Source organism: Artemia sp. Qi Xiang Cuo, chromosome 8 (genome assembly GCF_049724085.1).
Source record: "Artemia sp. Qi Xiang Cuo chromosome 8, ASM4972408v1, whole genome shotgun sequence".
NCBI classification, from domain to species: domain Eukaryota; kingdom Metazoa; phylum Arthropoda; class Branchiopoda; order Anostraca; family Artemiidae; genus Artemia; species Artemia sp. Qi Xiang Cuo.
The window spans coordinates 412,610-429,587 of record NC_142801.1 but is presented as its reverse complement, the minus strand read 5'-3'; the positions used below and the strand labels follow the sequence as shown (position 1 = coordinate 429,587).

General features: G+C 33.7%; 1 protein-coding gene across 7 annotated transcripts in view; it reads right to left on the bottom strand.

Annotated features, from left to right (window-relative positions):
* Positions 1-16,978, bottom strand: part of Cog3 (conserved oligomeric Golgi complex subunit 3) — a 75,133-nt gene that overhangs the window by 38,934 nt on the left and 19,221 nt on the right. For 6 of the 7 annotated variants that reach the window (XM_089092799.1, XM_089092806.1, XM_089092801.1 and 3 more), the window contains 5 exons: positions 13,730-13,888; positions 9,689-9,742; positions 6,110-6,229; positions 5,122-5,229; positions 2,660-2,827 (listed from right to left, as the gene is read on the bottom strand). In XM_089092799.1, coding sequence (XP_088948925.1) covers positions 2,660-2,827; positions 5,122-5,229; positions 6,110-6,229; positions 9,689-9,742; positions 13,730-13,888 — 609 coding nt within the window. Of the gene's footprint in view, positions 1-2,659; positions 2,828-5,121; positions 5,230-6,109; positions 6,230-9,688; positions 9,743-13,729; positions 13,894-16,978 lie in introns of all 7 variants that reach the window. The other variant, XM_089092805.1, reaches the window with a different exon arrangement.

Here is a 16,978-nt window from a genome sequence, read left to right as displayed (position 1 = left end):
GCAAGTTTTGATCGTGATCTTCTCGAATATCCCCCCAGATCAACCCACAGTTCACGTGACTAAACTTGCCCTCTTGTCAATGAATTTGTACATACAAATAATCCGCTACTGAGTCTTAGCTTTTTGTTACATATGTAAGATTACGAAGGGACAGAATGTAAAAAGTAAACTAAATATTTGAGCATTGGCTTCCCCTTGGAATCATTAGATGGTGCAACAGTTACTAATGTAAATGGAAACCCGCTATTACAATAGTTAGAATGACGCACAATAAAAAAAGCTAAAGCCCCATCTCAAATTATCCTATTAGCAACAAGAAACGAGAATAGGGAAGACATAGGTAGCTCTGATAAGTTAATTCAATGAATTTTAAAACATAGCAATAAGGAGAAAAAGTTGCTTGGGACAATTCGTAAAAGCTTTGGAGGGCATTCATTTAATTGAAAGTTCTAGCCTGTTTAAGAATCAAAAGTAATTGGAAGGCAACCAGACCCCTCCGCAAACTTTTTAGCTCCCAAAGACACCCGATCAAAATTTTGAAATAACCGTTTTGTTCAAAATAATCTAAAGGTCAAATAACTATGCCTCCAAGCATGGCATAACCCCCCACAGCCCCTGGGATGATGGCTTTAAGTTATTTAAGTTGCCCATTTCTTACATATAAGATTTGTTATTATATTAGAAGAAAGGGGCATGTTTGATCCTGGGTTTCCAAAAAAAGGCTGAATACCCATTGAAAACTATGTATTTTGAACAGTGTGGCTTAATTTATCAAAAAATTGACGACAAATAAAAAAATAAATCAGTATAATAATCAAGATGACTGAAAAGAACTAATAAAAATAGACTAAATGCTTAATACACAATCATATTAATTCCTGGAATCTCAGCAATTCAAGATTTTATTTAATTGTATTTTTTTTTAATATTACAAATATACAGAAGGTTTGCATTAAATCTTCTTTCAATAGAGCGCAAGTCATGCAATAGGCTTAATAGCTTTTACGGTTGGAGGAGAGGGGGGGGGGGGGGAAGGCAGTCACCTAAATCCTGTTTGTTGTAAATTTTGTTCGTTTTAAGTTTAGCTTGAGTATTCGATTTAGTCTTTGCTCGTTTGATGATTTATTTATTTATATATCACTAACTGTTATCTTTTGTTTCTTATAATTATCTATGTTAATTTCTGTTCGCTTCGTGTTTCGATTATTCTTTGATAGTAATTAATTAAAAATAAATTTCCACAAATTAAGTTTTTCAAAAAAAAGTAAAGAACTCCATTAAACCAAAAATGAACAAAAATAGAAACAAATAATTCACCAAGCATACAACTACCACAAATCAGTATCAATAAATAAATGAAACCCAAAACGAACAGTAGTTAAAATTAATAACAGATTCAAACTCAACGAGAAGAAATCAATATGAATAGGGTTCAAAAAGGATATGGTTTCTAAAAGCCATAATTTAATTTGTACTTTACTGAAAAAAGATTCAAATGAATTTACTGAAAAAAAGTGCATTGTAAGTTTAATATATACATTCTGACATTTATTCCTTAAAATCTTAATTAATTTTTGATTTCTTAAAGTTATAAAAATGAAAACAATTAAAAGATTTTTTTTAATTAACAAATTAGGCAGCGCTATTGCGCTGCCTATGATTTCTGGAAGTTTTAATTTTATGTCACTATAGGACTTTATTTCTCTCATCTTAAGTTTAACTTGGCTCTTTACTGTTTTTTTTTTTTTAATTTACTGTTTTTACATTTTTACTGTTGTTTTTTTTTAATTTTTTAGTTTCTTTTTCGGAGTTGGTTTTTCTTTTTAAATTAATACAAGAAGATATTCAGAAAACACAACATCGCCTTGGCAAACAATACAAATCTTAATTTTTACAACAAGAATGCAAAATTTTTCATTCATAAAACTTTAAATAAATTTAAGCTATTAGAAGCTCTAAACTGTTCCAAAGACATACTCTTTTTTTTTAATTTGTATGAGAATATGGAAGAGAGATGGGTAATTCTAAGACGGATATTTCAAAAAATAATATTTTTTGCGTTCAAATATTTTAAGCGAATAATACTTAAAGTACTAAAGGAAATAGACGAACGAGTAACGAGAAACCTTTGAAAAAAAAAAAAGAAAAAAAAAAAAAAAAAGTTCACTATTTCACTTACGTAAAAAACCCGGAAAACGGGACCACAAGAGGGTAACTCTGGTACACATATTTCAACGAATGAAATAAAAATTTTCTCCTTCAAATTTAATAAATATATAATAAATCGATGGTTTATTTTTAATGGTTGAAATACAGGAAAGAGACGAACGAGTAACGAGAAGAACCTTAGCAAAAAAACAAGACTTTCACTATTTCACTTAGGTATAAGGCCCGGAAAACGAGACCCTAAGGGGGCCCACATTTTTTTCCACATTCGCTTGAAACTTATACCATATTCTTCAATCAAATTTATACGAGAATAGGGAAGAGATACAGGTAATTATGATACCCATATTTCAAATAATGAAATAAAAATTTCCACCTTCAAATTTAATAAATACATATTAATTCGATGCTTTTTATTCTCAATGCTTGAAATACAGGAAAGAGGCGAAGGAGAAGAATGGTCACACAAGGAGCAAATTTAGTACTAACTTACATGCTCTGTCATATATACTATGCAGTCCTGAATCCTTGACAGCATACCTGGGAAGGCGTCGTTCAAAACTGAAAATCCAACATTATTTAACTGGGTGAAAATTTTCTCAACATCAGTAAAATACTTCATATTCCGGTCAATCTCATCAACAATTGAGGTTATTTTCTCCTACAATAAATAAAGAAATAAATAATTATTCATAAACTTATATATGGTGTCCACATGTCTGGGTTTCTCCATTTCAAAATAGTTATAACGTTTTTAGTATAAGTCAATTTAAACTAGATTCTACTATGGATATTCCTTAAAGCCCCCCCCCCACCGTAGAACATACTATTTTTGATCAGTTAGAACCTTACAGCCAAAAGTCCTTTCGCCAAAAAACCTAAGGTACAAAACAATTTGTTTGGGGGCATAGGCCCTCCAAAAATTGGACCTAAAAAAGGGCTAAAACACTTTCTGTATCTGAACGGCTTGGAACTTAAAACCGTAAGTACTTAGGCTAAGGACACCCTTACGCATGAAATAATTTTATTTTAAGGATATGAAGCCCCAAATGGATCACTATTTGTCCTGGGTGACTTGAAACCCAAATCCTTAAGTCTATGGGCCATCGAGATCTCAATGCATAAGAAAAAAAAATGAAAAGAAAATTAGTTATCCCAAGCCTGGGCCTAAAAATTCTTTTGTTGGGGCATAAGCCCTCAGATAATGGCCCCCAAAAACTTTTTTTCAGACTGGCTTGAAACTTTCAAGAAGGGTTTCCTGTGTTAAAGGGAACCAAACATTTTGTTTTCAGGGGAAGTTTGCTAGGGCCCTGAAATGGACAAAAAAAAATTGACCTTGATCACTTTGAACCTTACATCCGAGGTCATTGGGCCAAGAGGAATCTAATTTAAAAAACTATTTTGAGGGCGCACCCCCAAATAAAGGCCAAAAAACGTATCTTTTCATGATCAGCTCAACATCAGCCCACTAAGTCCTTGCGTCAAGAGGATCCCAATGCATAGGAATAAGAAAAAAGAAAATCCCCCCCCCTTCCCAAAGGGCTAAAAACATTTCTTTTTTATTTGAACAAAGTGTTTTTTATTTGAATTGGTTCAAAAAATTCTATATGAAAATTCTTGGCTCATAAGGACTTCAGTTAGTAAAGAATAAAAACGGGTTTACCTGAAAATTGGGCCCACAAAAAGGCCAACGAAATTGCTGTCCCTGATTCAATAAGTTCCTCGGCCAAGGGTAAAATATTAGAAAAGATTAGTTTTGGGGCAATGTGCCCCCAAAACAGGGGCACATAAAGGGTTACAATTTTCTGTCTGATTGACTCAAAACTTACATCTCAAGTCCATAAGTCAAGAAAAAAGAAAAAAAACAAATAAAAGATCGGTTTGAACCGTGCCAGAAGGAACGTAATTTAAACAAAATTAAAGACAACTAAATAGGGCTAAAACATTTTTCTCATCAGCACGAAACTTACATTCTTACGTCCATGAACCAAGAGAACCCCAACGCACAAGAAAAAAATGTTGGCCCTGGAAAAAGGGTAAAAACCTCTTCTGAAGAGGTTGAAATTTACACCCGCTAGCTCCTGGGTCAAAAGCCTAATGCATTAAAAAAAAGCCTAAAGCCTGGTGACAAGCCTAAAAGCTTGCCACCAATCTCGCAAAAGCGAGATTGGTGGCAGGGACCCACAGGCTAACCAGGAAGGGCTCATGCTTGCACAGAGACATATTCAACTAGAATTCTCGGGTACTTCTTGCTGCCCAGTTTAAAGTTGGACTTGAAACTTCGGAATCGTCAACAAAAAGGCTTCGTGTTTATGGAAATTGAAAGTTCAGAGATAAGCTAAAATGCATTGAAAAAAAAGACAGAAGAAGATTACTGAGATGAGAGACAAGGCACTGAAAAATTTTAAGTAAAGGAAAAGGAAAAGAAACGACTTATGAATACCAGAACATATTGGGAGACGAAAAGGCTAGGACAGAGGAAAATGAGAAAAAAGGCTATGCATACTCAATAAGAAACTGCTTTCTTGTCTTCTTTTACATTAATGAAATATTTTACGGTTAATTGAATATTTGTTAGATTGAAAATACAACAAAACAAGAGAATTAGGAGACCCTTCTAAAGAAAATAAAATTGTCAACATTTATACTTTCCTTTTTTCACAGAAAATGTCAGTGGGAATTCTATTCTTCCAAGCGTAGAGTTCAAAATTACTGGTGGTTCTTCTTTAACGACAAAAGAGAAGCAATGCGATCTCTTCGGGCGTGACAGATAAAACGAAAATAAACATTCCTTACAGAATCGACCTCGTTTTGAAAAAATGTATTCGCTCCTTCTCTCAAAACAAAGAAAATTACTTAAAATATAAACCTTTTCGCCTACTTAACGGCAACAAAATACACTTTCCGTTGTTGACCCCCCCCCAAAAAAAACCTGGGTATGTGCCAGCAACTAACCTTTTTCTTAATCATTTCCATACAAGTAGATCGAAGTGTGTCCGTTTTCTCATTTATTGCATCATATTGTAATTCAAGGTTGTCTAGCTGAGACAGCACAGATGTCATCTACAAAGAAAACAAGAATTGTATATCGCATATGACACAATGTTTAAGTCTAAAGGAATAATAAACTTCAAAACACGGCGTTTCATAGATTGAACACCATTTTTGGGTAGGATAAATATGCCAGGGTATGGAACCATGTGTGATTTACAGGCATGATAAAACCATAGACATTACAATATATAAAGAAACGACAAAGAGGTATAAGTTACAGAGAAATAAACGTTTAGATAGCATGTTCATTTCCATCAAACCATATTTGTTAATATTCGTTTAGATTAAGTTCTTAATTCTTTCTGATTTGGAATTAAACATACAGAAAAAGTAAGTTTTTTTAGGCAGAGAGGGGAGGGGTGACATCAATATCAATGGAGGATTCTACTATTTTTATCCCCTTCCCATGTAAGTGTTCCTGATACCCATTTGGTAAACAGTTTTCTTCTTCTTCTTCAGAAAACAAGTCTTGGGAACTTGGATCAAACTCCTTCCAACTTCTAGGTATTTTTTGGCTGATATTCCATGATGTATCTTCTTTTTCTTTATGAGATTTTTTTTAGTATCAGATATTATTCTCTTTTGGCAAAATTTATTCCAATCTTAATACATTTTATTGCTATTAGGAGACGAACAAATTCATCTTCTATTTTTTTAGTGCATTAGAAGGGGATAAAATTGGAGTTTAAAAAACTTGGTTTGACTCATTATTTTAATCATGCAATCAATTTTCGCATTTCAGGCCTGTGATAACTTTTTTCCATGTATTATATAAGTATTTAAGTACCTTTCAGGGGCTTTAATATCTCAAAATTGAGGCAGTAAGTCAAATCGTGCTATCACAATTAAATTCTTTAATTAATAATTAAATACCCAAATTAGTAATTACCAAAAAAGCAACAGTAGATATTTCCTTTTCCCAGTGTTCAATTTCAGTTTCTGCCAACTGAAACTCGGATTCAGCTTCGTTTAAAATATCATCTTCTATCCCCTTCCAAAGTGAAGCAAGCTGAAATAAAAGAAAATAAAATACCACCAGCCAGCAAATAAATGTTTAAGGGGGAGATTCGGACAATACTATGAATAGGCAAAATACAAGAAAAAGAGGCAAAACTGTGAAAATATTGAAATTTTTGGGGCGACACGAGCAGAAATTCTCTCCCTATGTGTGCATGTTTCTTTCGCTCTCCACCATACCCACGGTGAAATACAGTAACAACAACAGCTGTTTTAGAATAAGAAAATTTAAAGGTAACGAACCCCTAGTAAACCATCCAACGTCCAAATAGCTTCTTAGACTAAATATTTTCCTGGATTTCAAATAGAATTTCCTAAGCTTAGACTCACAATAGAACAGGACTCCTCAACATTTGGCCGACGGACAACAGGATGTCCTCGGACAATTTTCTTAGCCCCGCCGCTGTCTAAACAATATTCAAAAAGTGTTAAGTTCCCTACTATTTCAAGCTCAGTCTTTCCAAAATCTTAATTTTCATACACAGAAGGCGTCCTTAATTTACTTTTAAAGATTGGTAGAACAATTCTTCTTTTTATTTTTCCTGTTTTTTCTTTCTATTTATGTCAGTAGATGTTTTTGAATTTTATATGCTTAATTGATTAATAATTCAATACGTTAATGATTTATTTCGTAATCTTCCTACTTCACGGGCCGTAAAACCTTTGTGGAACTCTGTTTGTGTTATTGAGTATTTTTTTTATTGAAAATAAAAACACCTATCTATATAAAAATGACAAACTAGCTTCCTATTATTCCTTGTGAAAAGATAGGGTGATAATTGTATTGCAGGTTGTCTTTTATAAACATCCCTTTCAACTTCATTGAGAAAAACATATAAAATAGAAATTCGATTTGATTTAATATCAAGAAAGAAAATAAAACATCAACTAGATTACAAATAACCCCTCAAAAAGGTAATACGGTTGGCCATTAAACAAATAAGTAACCACAATCCTAACAACATAAAAATATATTTCATGAGCCCATTCTGTAATAATAATAATAATAAAAAAAAAAAAATGAGCCCTTACCGAACAAATGCCTCTTTAAATTATTGTTAAACACCCCGAAGTGCCCTAAGTGAGTTCTACACAACACGCAAAATATTTGAAGTTTTTTTCAAATGCAAAAGAGTATCTTTAATTATCTAATCCACACATACATCCATACATCAAAGCTGTCCTCCTATTAAACGCTGGTATAAAGTAGTATTTTTCATCATTCTAGCCTTTGAACATTTTTTTTAGAACATTTTTTTTTTAACATTTTTTTTTTAACTCTGCTTCCCATGAAACAACAAATGGAGCTCCTAGTCCTATTGTTTTGTCTATGACTAAAGCAAATATATTAACCTTATAGAAAGGGAGGAGAGGATCAAGGAATTTTCAATGGAGGGGGGGGTACGTCTACTAAAACAATCTCTTTCATGCCCTTCATTGGAAGAAATTTCCCACTTTACGAACTTTTGAGTTCTAGGGGAGGGCTCTCTACTTTAGAAACATTTATAGCTAATATTGCACTTTCAAAAACGTGTCTATTAAGTTTTGATCAAAGAAGAATTGACATTAAAAAATTAGACATGTTTAACTTTTAATTTGTATTCCTGAATTCGTCTTAGACTACAGAATAGTTGAGCAGTTCTTATCTAAGATATTTAGGATTTGGAGATTTGGTTTGGGTTTGTGAACCCGGTTTTAGTGAATAGGCACAATTGTGCCCCTATAGTAAACTATTTTAGTTAACTCCAAAACGTCAGAGTTCATTTTCTTTTCTTAGCTTGGGGACAATTGAAATAACAATGTAAACTACTGTAAAGCATTGCAACGACCACAAAGACAAAATTTAAAAAGCTGAATATGGATCTTAAGACTATTTTCTGTAAACAAAGCACAAAAAAAGCCAAAAAGAGAAGAAGAATAAAAAATGTAATTAGGTTAATTAATTAAAAGTTTGTGCAGGCATAGTTTCTTTATGGTCAAAACTAACGTGCTTTAACCTGCTTCCGGCCTAGAGTTTTTGGTTAGATAAACACTAATTTTGATTTTTTTTTTTGTTTCAATTTATTTAACATTGAGGTTTTGACTCATCAAAACCAAACATCTATAAAACTGGAAATATTTTCCTTAAAAGTTTGAGCTCATCCAATTTAACTTGAACTTGCTTAGTCGAAACAATTTCCTTCTTTGAGCATCCTTGTTATACAGATTCAAAATATTTGTGAAGGACTACATCTTCCGTGAAAAGATCAGTTTATTGTTTGCACGCATACTGTCGTTAAACTCTGCATCCGCTAGTTCTTCAAGGAAAGCAAAAAATTTTGGACTTTAGTGACTCGCGTAGTCACTCAATACACCCCCCATTTTCCCGAAAAGACACTCCCACCTAGATTCCACCCTCTTCGGGCCTTTCCCCTCCAACATTGCCTCCCTTTCACTGTGAAAAAATCTTTGACGAAAAAAATAATCAAAACATCCAGCTACTTTCCCACTTTTTATTATTTGGTACAGGTGCTGCCCATGTTTTGTATGTGTTCGCTTGGTTCTTTCCCCTTTCTATTTTTTAGTGTTTCTTTTAAATCTTTGTATATTTTTGTTTTGTTCTATTGAGGTTCACCTGCTTTTAGTTATGACCAATCCCAGTTGAAATAATGACCAATGAATGGACTTTCATTAAGATAATTTCTCTTTTGGTATCCTTTTGCCTTTATACTTTTGTATCCTCTTTAATTCTCGTTGCTTTTTGTACTTTTTGGTTGGCCTATCTTTATCAATTGACACCGAAATAAGAATTCGACCCTTGAGGACTAGTGATCGCAGTTTAAAAAAAAATAGATATATTATCTTGGTAAGCCTTATATGCTGCCATTGTTTTAAGTTAGACTAAAATAAGAACCTAAATTCCCTCCCACGGCCATATTTGACATTGTGTGAACAAACATAAACAAGAAACTCCTTGGCGTGGCAGAATATTCAGGTTGCTTTTTCAGATCAGAGATTTGAAAACATGTAGCTCTGAGTGACAGAACCATACTTGAAATAAATAAAAGTATGATTATGCACTGGTAAACATTTACGATAAATAATATATTTTAGAAACGCATCAAATATTTTTTTTTTTGACCAATAAATTTCAATTTCAATCCTACATAACAGCTGGAATTCACAATGCAATGTTTTTAACTGTTTTCGTTTGACAAAATGATTTAATTTTGACAAAAATTCGTTTGACAAAGTGTTTTAGTTTTGACAAAAGATGCCGACAAAATGTTTTAATTTTGAAGTTTGAAAGCATTTTTAATTTTAACAAAAGTTCGTTTGACAAATTCTAATTTTGACAAAAATTCTTATTTTGACAAAAAAAAGTATGCTTTAAACAGCAAGTTTGCAATGAATTTCTTAGTACCGAAATCAAATAAATTTTATGCTTGGCCTATATTATAGGTATACATACCTGCCTCGCAGTTTGAAGGGAGTCTACACCAGCAGATCCATCCGATTCTTTAGACTGCAAATATAAGAAATACCATTAAAAAATTGAAAATTAAAGTGATAGCATTAAACTATTCAACAAATTAAGCTTTTGGTACATTAACGGTGTTAAATTTTCACTCCTTGCATTTGTGCAACTTTCACGTTCTATCACTGGGATCAAGGCCGTACCCAGGATTTTTGTTCGGAGGGAAGGGGAGTTAATTTTTTTTTAAACACATCGGAAATATACATTTTCGTTACGTTTTTACGAATTGGACAAAAATTTCAAGTGTGGTGGGGTAGGTTCAAGCCCCTTACCCCCCCCCCACCCTAGATACGGCCTTGATTTGGATTTCTTATTTATTTCTATTTAGCTGAAAACTTTAATCTGAAGGCAGAATAGAAAAATAAGACCCAATTATATTTGTATTTTATAAAATACTCGTACATCAATTATTTTTCAATTATGTAGGCAAACTAAAAAATAAAATAAAAATGACATTTGAGAAAACTACTTATATTCTAGGTACAATAAAGTGATACCTGTGATACAGTTTGATATAATTATAAGACATCTTATTGCCACCAAAAATAATACTGGCAGTATTAAATTTGCTAAAAAAAAAAAAAAAAAAAAAAAAAAAAAAAATTACACAAACAATCAATAGAATAGCAAATATTTTAAATTATTATAAATAATTAGTTACACTTTATAAATAGACAAAAATGAAGAATCATTCAACAAATTCTCACTTTATCTGGTATTTATCAGAGCTAGAAGAAAGTAAAGACAGTAAGAGAGTAAGTCCTTTTTGTCTTCTTCTTGCTTTTCTTTTTTACAAAACCATACTTTTGCTGTTTTCGTGAATAGTTCTCAAATGTAATCATCCATGATCATAGAACCAATGGTTCTATTCATTAATTTTGTGAACAACAGGTCACAAGAGGTTATCTACGTTTTTCAGAAAGCAATGGTTACAAGGTTTGTTTGTGACTGGAAAAGGTTTGCTGTGAAAATAGAAAAAGAATGTAGAATAAAATCTAAAAAGAAACAGACATTATAGTAATCATTACAGGTCACCTTATAAAATCATTTGTGATCATAAAGTCAATGGTGCTGTTTCTTAACTTTGCAAACAATGGCTCCAATGGTGTTTTATAAGGAATATTCTGCAAGGTCTGTAATCTTCAGCTTCCTGGCTTAAGTTTTTTTAAGCTTCTATTTGTCTTTCTTTTTTTTACAAGGCAATATTTTTTGTTATTTTGTGTATTTCTGAAATACAAATTTTCCATGATCATAAGAGCAGTAGCTCTATTTTTCAATTTTGTGAACAACAGCTCGCATGGGGTTATTTAAATTTTTCCTAAAACAATAGCTAACAGGTTTCTGACAGGTTATGACCTCTTGACAGAAATGTTTCAACCAATGTATATTTCATAATAATGTATATACAATAGCGTAAATGCAAAAATATAAACGTAGCCTATATGCTTGGTAACAGATAATAATTTTAAGGGATCGTATTGTAAGGTGTCCTGTACATAAGAAAGTATACAAAGCACATAAAAATGATGAGATGTTATTACTTAAGTTTCAGATAAAACATCTGCTTGTTTACATGGCAGAGTAACAAGTAAACATGGGCTTGTTTACTCAACTGTTACCAACAATATCTTCTCCCCATAGATTCCCTTGGCAACAGTTGTTTTGTAGTTTAAAGCGTCTGTTGCAAGGTTTGCGACCACCACCTTCTGTACTTAACTCATAGATTTATAGATACCAGATAACACAGAAAAAGGTATTGTAATATGTATATCAAGGAAAATAGCATCTAATAATCAATGGTGACGTTAGAGAGATCAACTAAACAAACAGTATTTCCTGAATCAAATATTTTAGGATACCTTTGATTGTAGCACAAAAGAAAAACCACATTCATTTCACTAAAATTCACTTTTGGCAGTATCCAAGGATAAATCCTCTGATCCTCCTATGTCCTCAAGCTTGTGTTTGTCTGTAGAGTCTCATATATGTATTTTGGTAGACATAACTCTAACTAAAGAAATAGGTAGTTGCTCATCATCAACATATTTCTGATTTGAATTTTGATCCTCAGATCTTTCCAAACATCACTGGTTCAAATTGTTTTTATATTTTTGTTCTATCTCCCTTTATATGGATTATTTTGATGGACTTTGTTTTAAGGAGCACAGGAAAGGCAATGGCAGGCCATGGAATCAAAGGAGGAAGTAAAAGTCTCCTGGATTTAGATTATACTGATAATTTAAGCATCCTAGATGAAAATGTGAGCACAATGACTGACCTTTTCAAGATTGTGCAAGTTCAGGGGTCTAGTCTAGGTTTGAAAATTAATGTTAGGAAGACTAAGTCACTAAGGCTAGGAATAAGTGAAGATGAAAAGGTTACGTTGGGTAATGAAAAGATTAATCAGGTGGGCAGCTTCACTTACCTTGGTAGTATTATTAGTAAAGATGGTGGGAGCAGTGAAGATGTTAAATATAGAATAGCCAAGGCTCAGGGTGTTTTTTCACAGTTAAAAAAAAGTTTGGAAGAATAGGAAGATAAGTCTGCAAACCAAGATTAGAATATTAGAAGCTACAGTGACGACAGTGGTCAAATATGGCTCTGAAGCATGGACGCTCCGAAAAGCGGATGAAGATTTGCTAGATGTTTCCCAGAGAAATTGCTTAAGGATTGTTCTGGGTAACCGGCTGACTGACCGTATTTCAAACAATAGGCTATACGAAAAATGTGGTTCAATACCGCTCTCTCGGGCTATAATGAAAGAAAGGTTGAGATGGCTAGGGCATGTTCTTCGGATGAAGGATGACAGATTGCCGAAGATTGTTCTTTTCGGCCAACCGCCTAGGGCAAAACGGAAAGCAGGTCGTCCCCGTCTGGGGAGGGAGGATGTCATAAAGAAAGATTTAAAGGAAATGGGAACTTCGTGGTCGGGTGTAAAAAAGGAGGCTTTGAATAGATTGGGGTGGAGGAGGAAAGTGCGTAGCTGTCTTGGCCTCGGGCGGCTTGGTGCTGCGGTGAGTTATTAGTAGTAGTAGTAGACATAACTCTAACTAAAGAAATAGGTAGTTGCTCATCATCAACATATTTCTGATTTGAATTTTGATCCTCAGATCTTTCCAAACATCACTGGTTCAAATTTTTTTTATATTTTTGACATATAAGTTATCATGTTTCTTTTAAGTTTGACTCTGAAATACAAATTTAGACCATCTGGGCTTGTGATAGTCAATTTCTTTTAATCAGTCTTGTGAATAGCCTAACATTTAAACAGTGTTTAAATGCAGAAAGGTTGAATTTTATGTGTTCCATGGGCACAACAAAGTAGCTAATGATATTTTACCAAAGAAAAACCTATAATAAACCCATGAAAACTTTATTCCATAGTATCAGCCCATATATATTATGAAAAGAGAGACCATATGAGGTTCTATTCTCTAAGATCTAAAAAAATATTGAAAAAATTCCTGCTTTCAGGATATAAAAAGCAACATGATACAGAAACAAAATGCAGAGCAAGGAAGCACGATAACTAGTTTAGATCATAAATAGCTTTAGAAAGTATGAAAAAAGATTGTAGAAAACCTGACATGACCCTTCCAGACTAAAACATACCCTATAGCATTTTTACTTAGCGAGCCGTCCTGGCTAAGTGGTTGGCGCAATGGTTTGAGAATTCTTTGTCCAAAGGGCACGGGTTCAATCCCTGTCGTAGCCAGTTATTTGATTTGGGACGAGGGTCAATAGCTTGACTCTGTACGCTCAGTCAGAGTTGACCTAGCTCTAAATGGGTACCTGGAGAAATCTTGGGAAGGGTTTGCGAAAGCACAGGACGGCTGACGCCCCCCCCCCGCCATTGCAATTCCAGGCTGAAGGGCCACGAAACGGAGATCAGCACCGCTGGTTTGGACCGGTGTTCCAACCACAGTCCCTTCATACTTACTTACTTTTTCTTACTTTTATAGTATTTTTACTTACTTTACTCTCCTTAGAGGGTTCTTCTAGATGTTCAGAAGCCAGCTCAGTAAGGTCACTAATAGCTTCAATTTGTAGAGTAGATAGTTGTGCTAGTCCTCCAGGTTTCTCCCACTCCATTAATTTTAGTAAAATTCTATCATCCTCATCTGACTCCATTTCCTGGGGTAAAAAAAAAAAAACAGTGATAATTTAGAAATATTATGAATGAGTACTAACCTTAAATATGTTTTGTATCCCTTTACTTCAGTGAACTCCAACAGTACTACAACTACTACTAACAACTCACTGCAGCACCAAGCCGCCTCAGGCCAACAAGCTACGAACGTTCCTTCTCTGTCAAAATATATTAAAAGATTCTCTCTTCACACCCTTCTAAGAAGTTCCAAATACCCTTAAATCTCTCCCTACGATGATTAACCTCCATTCGGAGACGACCTTGGGCCCTAAATGATTAGCCTACAAGGACAATATTTGGCAATCTATCTTTAACAGCAAAACTGCTTGATTTCAAAAGCGGCCCTTGGGTTAATTCTAGTACCCGCACTTCTCACGAACCACCAATAGAATTAAGAACTTTAATTGGGATGATTAGATTTTCACTGAAAAGAAGACTTGGTTACAGAGGAGGACGATTAGATGTATTTCTGAACATCCGATGATATTTTTTGGAGAGTCAAAGGGGTGAAAGGATTAATTGGTAGTTCATATACCCTATGTACAATTTTTTGGAACTAGAACTTAACTCTTGCAGCAGTACAAGAGCATCATATTGCAATAATAAAAGACCTTTGAGCCATTTAGAGAGTGCCAAAACAGAGAAATTTCTTAAACGCACTGCATCCCATAAGTTAACATATGTATACTTTCTGGCACCTAAATTAGAGGTCTGTTTGTATTACAAAATTTGCATATTCTTAGAATGATAATATTAATCCTTAAAGATACCCTTAGGATTACAATCAATTATGTTATTTATGAATCATGGCAGTGATAAATAAGAGAACATTTCCTTTCAACTTCTGTAAACAAGGGTAAGTACGGTAAGTATATTTTATTGTCTTGTTCTAGTCTGTGTCCAATAGCCCCTGTCAAAATGCTACATTCAATCACGTTAGGAAAGCAGAACAAGCAACTTAACTGGTTTGCACCTAACAGAGCAGCTAGTTTGAAAAATAGAAACTATTAGTAATTAAATAAAAAATCGAGTTTTTTAAACTGAAAGTAAGGAGCGACATTAAAGCTTAAAACGAACAGAAATTGTTCCGTATATGAAAGGGACTGTCCCCTCCTCAACGCCTCGCTCTTACCGCTAAAGTTTTTTATTCTTTTAAAAAATAGAGTTGTGAGAAAGAGTCTAACTTTAGTGTAAAGAGCGAGGCGTTGAGGAGGGGGCATCCCCTTTCATATACGGAATAACTTCTGTTCGTAAGCTTTAATGTTGCTCCTTACTTTCAGTTAAAAAAACTTAGTTTTTTTAATTTAATTTTTGAATGTTTTTGAATTAATGCAGGTTTTGATTTTGGCTCACCGTACATGAATAATTAAAACAAAATTTGCATATTAATTTTACTTTTATTTGGTTAAATGGCTCTCTCAGAAGTTGTTTAACTTTATTTACGAATGTTTTTATTAGTATTAAATATACGTAACTTACGAATTAACTTCCGTAACGAACTTCTATATTCATATATTTTTAATACGCATATTAGGGGGTTCGCCCCCTAGTCAATACCTTGCTCTTTGCACTAAAGTTCGAATTTTGTTCCAATCCTTTAAAACGACCCCTTAATCACAAAGGCCGTTAATTAGAATAAATAGCTCTTATGAAAGTACCGTACTAAAAAATCTTTGGTTTAAAGAGCGAGGTATTGATTAGGGGGCGAACCCAATCATATACGTAATAATTTTTGTTCGTTTTAAGTTTTGATGTTGCTCCTTACTTTCAGTTGAAAAACTTGTTTTTTTTTATTTAATTTCTGATCGTTTTATTAATTAATACTGGGAAATCCGGCGCCCCCTTCATAGCAATGTCCCTTCCCCATGAAAACTTCCTCCATGGAAAGATCCTCCCACAAAACCCCCGAGCCCCCCCCCTCACTACCAAAAAAATCCCCCCTGAAAACATATGTATACTTCCCAATCACCAATACTATATGTAAACATTGGGCAAAGTTCATAACTCTCAGCCCTCCCCCGTGGACTTTGGAGAATTAAGTCATCCTAAAAGAAATATTTATTATATTTTCGACCATGCTGAACAAAATGGCTATCTCAAAATTTTGATAGGGTGACTTTGGGAAAAAAATGAGTGTGGGATGGGGCCTAGTTGCCCTCCATTTTTTTGGTCACTTAAAAAGGGCACTAGAACTTTTAATATCGGTTCAAATGAGCCCTCTCATGATATTCTAGGACCGCTGGGTCGATACGATCACCCCTGGGGAAAAAAAACAACAAATAAACACGCATCTATGATCTTTCTTCTGGCAAAAATACAAAACTCCACATTTTTGCAGATAGGAGCTTGAAACCTCTACAGTATGGTTCTCTGATACGCTGAATCTGATAGTGTGATTTTCATTAAGGTTCTATAGCTTTCAGGGGATGTTTTCCCCTTTTTTCGAAAATCAGGCAAGTTTTCTCAGGCGCGTAGCTTTTGATGGGTAGGACTAAACTTGATGAAACTTAAACATTTGAAATCAGCATTAAAATCTGATTCTTTTGATATATCTATTGGTATCAAATTCCGTTTTTTAGAGTTTCGATTGCTATTGAGCCGGGTCGCTCCTTACTTACAGTTCGTTACCACGAACTGTTTGATTGGTCAAAATAAAAATAAGAAAGAAAATAATCTCTGCCAGTTTTTTAAATGCTAATAAAAAAACCTGGTATTTCACCTGTTACCATAAGTTAACTATTAACATTGATGCTTGAATGGATGAATTTAAAAACTTTTTCACAAAATAAGTTTTTCAAAGAAAAGTAAAAACTCTATTAAACAAAAAATGAGCAAAAATAAAATCAAATAATCTACCAAGCGTGAAACTACCACAAATCAGTATCGATAAATAAATGAAACCCAAAACGAACAGATATTACAATAATTAACCGAGTCAAACTCAAAACGAGCAGAAATTAACAGAAGTTGGGCGCAAAACCCCTATGCCTTCCCAAGGCCAGAACAAAATTTGCACTTTACTGAAAAAAATATAATTTTTTGTTCAATGGAGTTCTTTACTTTTCTTTGAAAAA